Source organism: Coffea arabica, chromosome 3c, assembly GCF_036785885.1.
Source record: "Coffea arabica cultivar ET-39 chromosome 3c, Coffea Arabica ET-39 HiFi, whole genome shotgun sequence".
Lineage (NCBI taxonomy): Eukaryota > Viridiplantae > Streptophyta > Magnoliopsida > Gentianales > Rubiaceae > Coffea > Coffea arabica.
Genome location: NC_092314.1, coordinates 17,083,047 through 17,084,410, shown reverse-complemented (window position 1 = coordinate 17,084,410; position 1,364 = coordinate 17,083,047). Strand labels below are relative to the sequence as shown.

Below are 1,364 nucleotides of genomic sequence, written 5' to 3'. Positions count from 1 at the left end.
ACCGGGAGAAACCAAGAGAAAATCAACCATCATCTTCCGCTACCATTCCAATACCTCCTGCGGTTCCATTTCCACAAAGATTAAAGCAGAATAAGTTTGATAGAGATTTTGAAAATTTTATCAAACTTTTCAAACAATTGCACATTAACATTCCTTTTGCCGATGATATTTTGTAAATTCCATCTTATGCAAAATTTCTCAAGGAAATCATGACTAGGAAAAGGAAGTTTGAAGACTGCGAAACAATAGCATTAACTGAGGAGTGTAGTGCAATTATACAAATTAAGCTACCACCGAAATTGAAGGATCCAGGAAGTTTCTCTATATCTTGCACCATAGGTAACATTGATTTTTCTAAAGCATTGTGTGATCTTGGTGCTAGTGTATCGTTGATTCCCCTAACGGTGGCTAGACAATTGGGTTTGAAGGAGCTTAAACGCACTAATATTACTTTGCAACTGGCGGACAGGCCTATTAGATATCAATTGGGAGTGTTGGAGAATGTATTGATAAAAGTTCAAAAATTTATCATTCCAGTGAATTTTGTGGTGTTAGATATGGAAGAAGATGTATCTATGCCAATTATTCTTGGTAGACCATTTTTAGCTACTGCAGGTACTATTATTGATATTAAAAATGGCAAGCTGAAGTTTCAAATAGGTGAAGAAGAGGTAGAGTTTAATCTGCATGAAATGGAAAATTACCCTTCTTTTACAGATCATGTATATTCTATTGGCACAATTGATAAACTAACTCAAGAGATGAGCCAAGTCAATTTTGACTTTGATCCTCTTGAATATTGTTTAATGAGTTTAGGTAAGCAAGAAGGTAATTGTGGAGAGATTGAAGAATTGGCCAAGTATTTGAATTTTCAAGCACCTTATAAAAAGGGTAATTTGTATGAAAGTCTTGGCCAAGGAAAAGGGCTTTTACCATCTTCAGAAATTGAACCTCCAAAACTAGAGCTCAAACCACTTCCAACTCATCTAAGGTATGAATTTCTTGGAGAAAATAGTACTTTACCTGTAATTGTTAGTGCTGACCTTGATGATGAGTAGTGTACAAAGTTGCTAAGAGTTCTAAGGAAGCATAAGAAGGCAATGAGATGGACAATTGTAGACATTAAAGGTATAAGTCCTTCTATATGCATGCATCGCATTTTATTGGAGAACAATTGCAAACCAGTGGTGGAAACACAAAGAAGACTCAATCCAAACATGAAAGAGGTGGTAAGAAATGAAATTCTTAAGTGGCTTGATGCAGGTATAGTCTTTCCTATCTCCGATAGTGTTTGGATTAGTCCAATTCATGTGGTATCAAAGAAGGTAGAATAACTACAATCGTGGGTAAAAATGATGAATTGA

General features: G+C 35.4%; 1 protein-coding gene across 1 annotated transcript; it reads left to right on the top strand.

The window, feature by feature from the left end:
- The first annotated feature begins 209 nt into the window (after window positions 1-209).
- LOC113735713 (uncharacterized) lies at window positions 210-1,058 on the top strand. Its single transcript, XM_027262706.1, has one exon. It carries the CDS (start codon window positions 210-212, stop codon window positions 1,056-1,058), a length of 849 nt encoding a protein of 282 aa, XP_027118507.1.
- The last annotated feature ends 306 nt before the right edge of the window (window positions 1,059-1,364 follow it).

Coding starts and splice junctions, on each gene's coding strand:
- LOC113735713 (XM_027262706.1), top strand. CDS start 210: ATGACTAGGAAAAGGAAGTTTGAAGACTGCGAAACAATAGCATTAACT.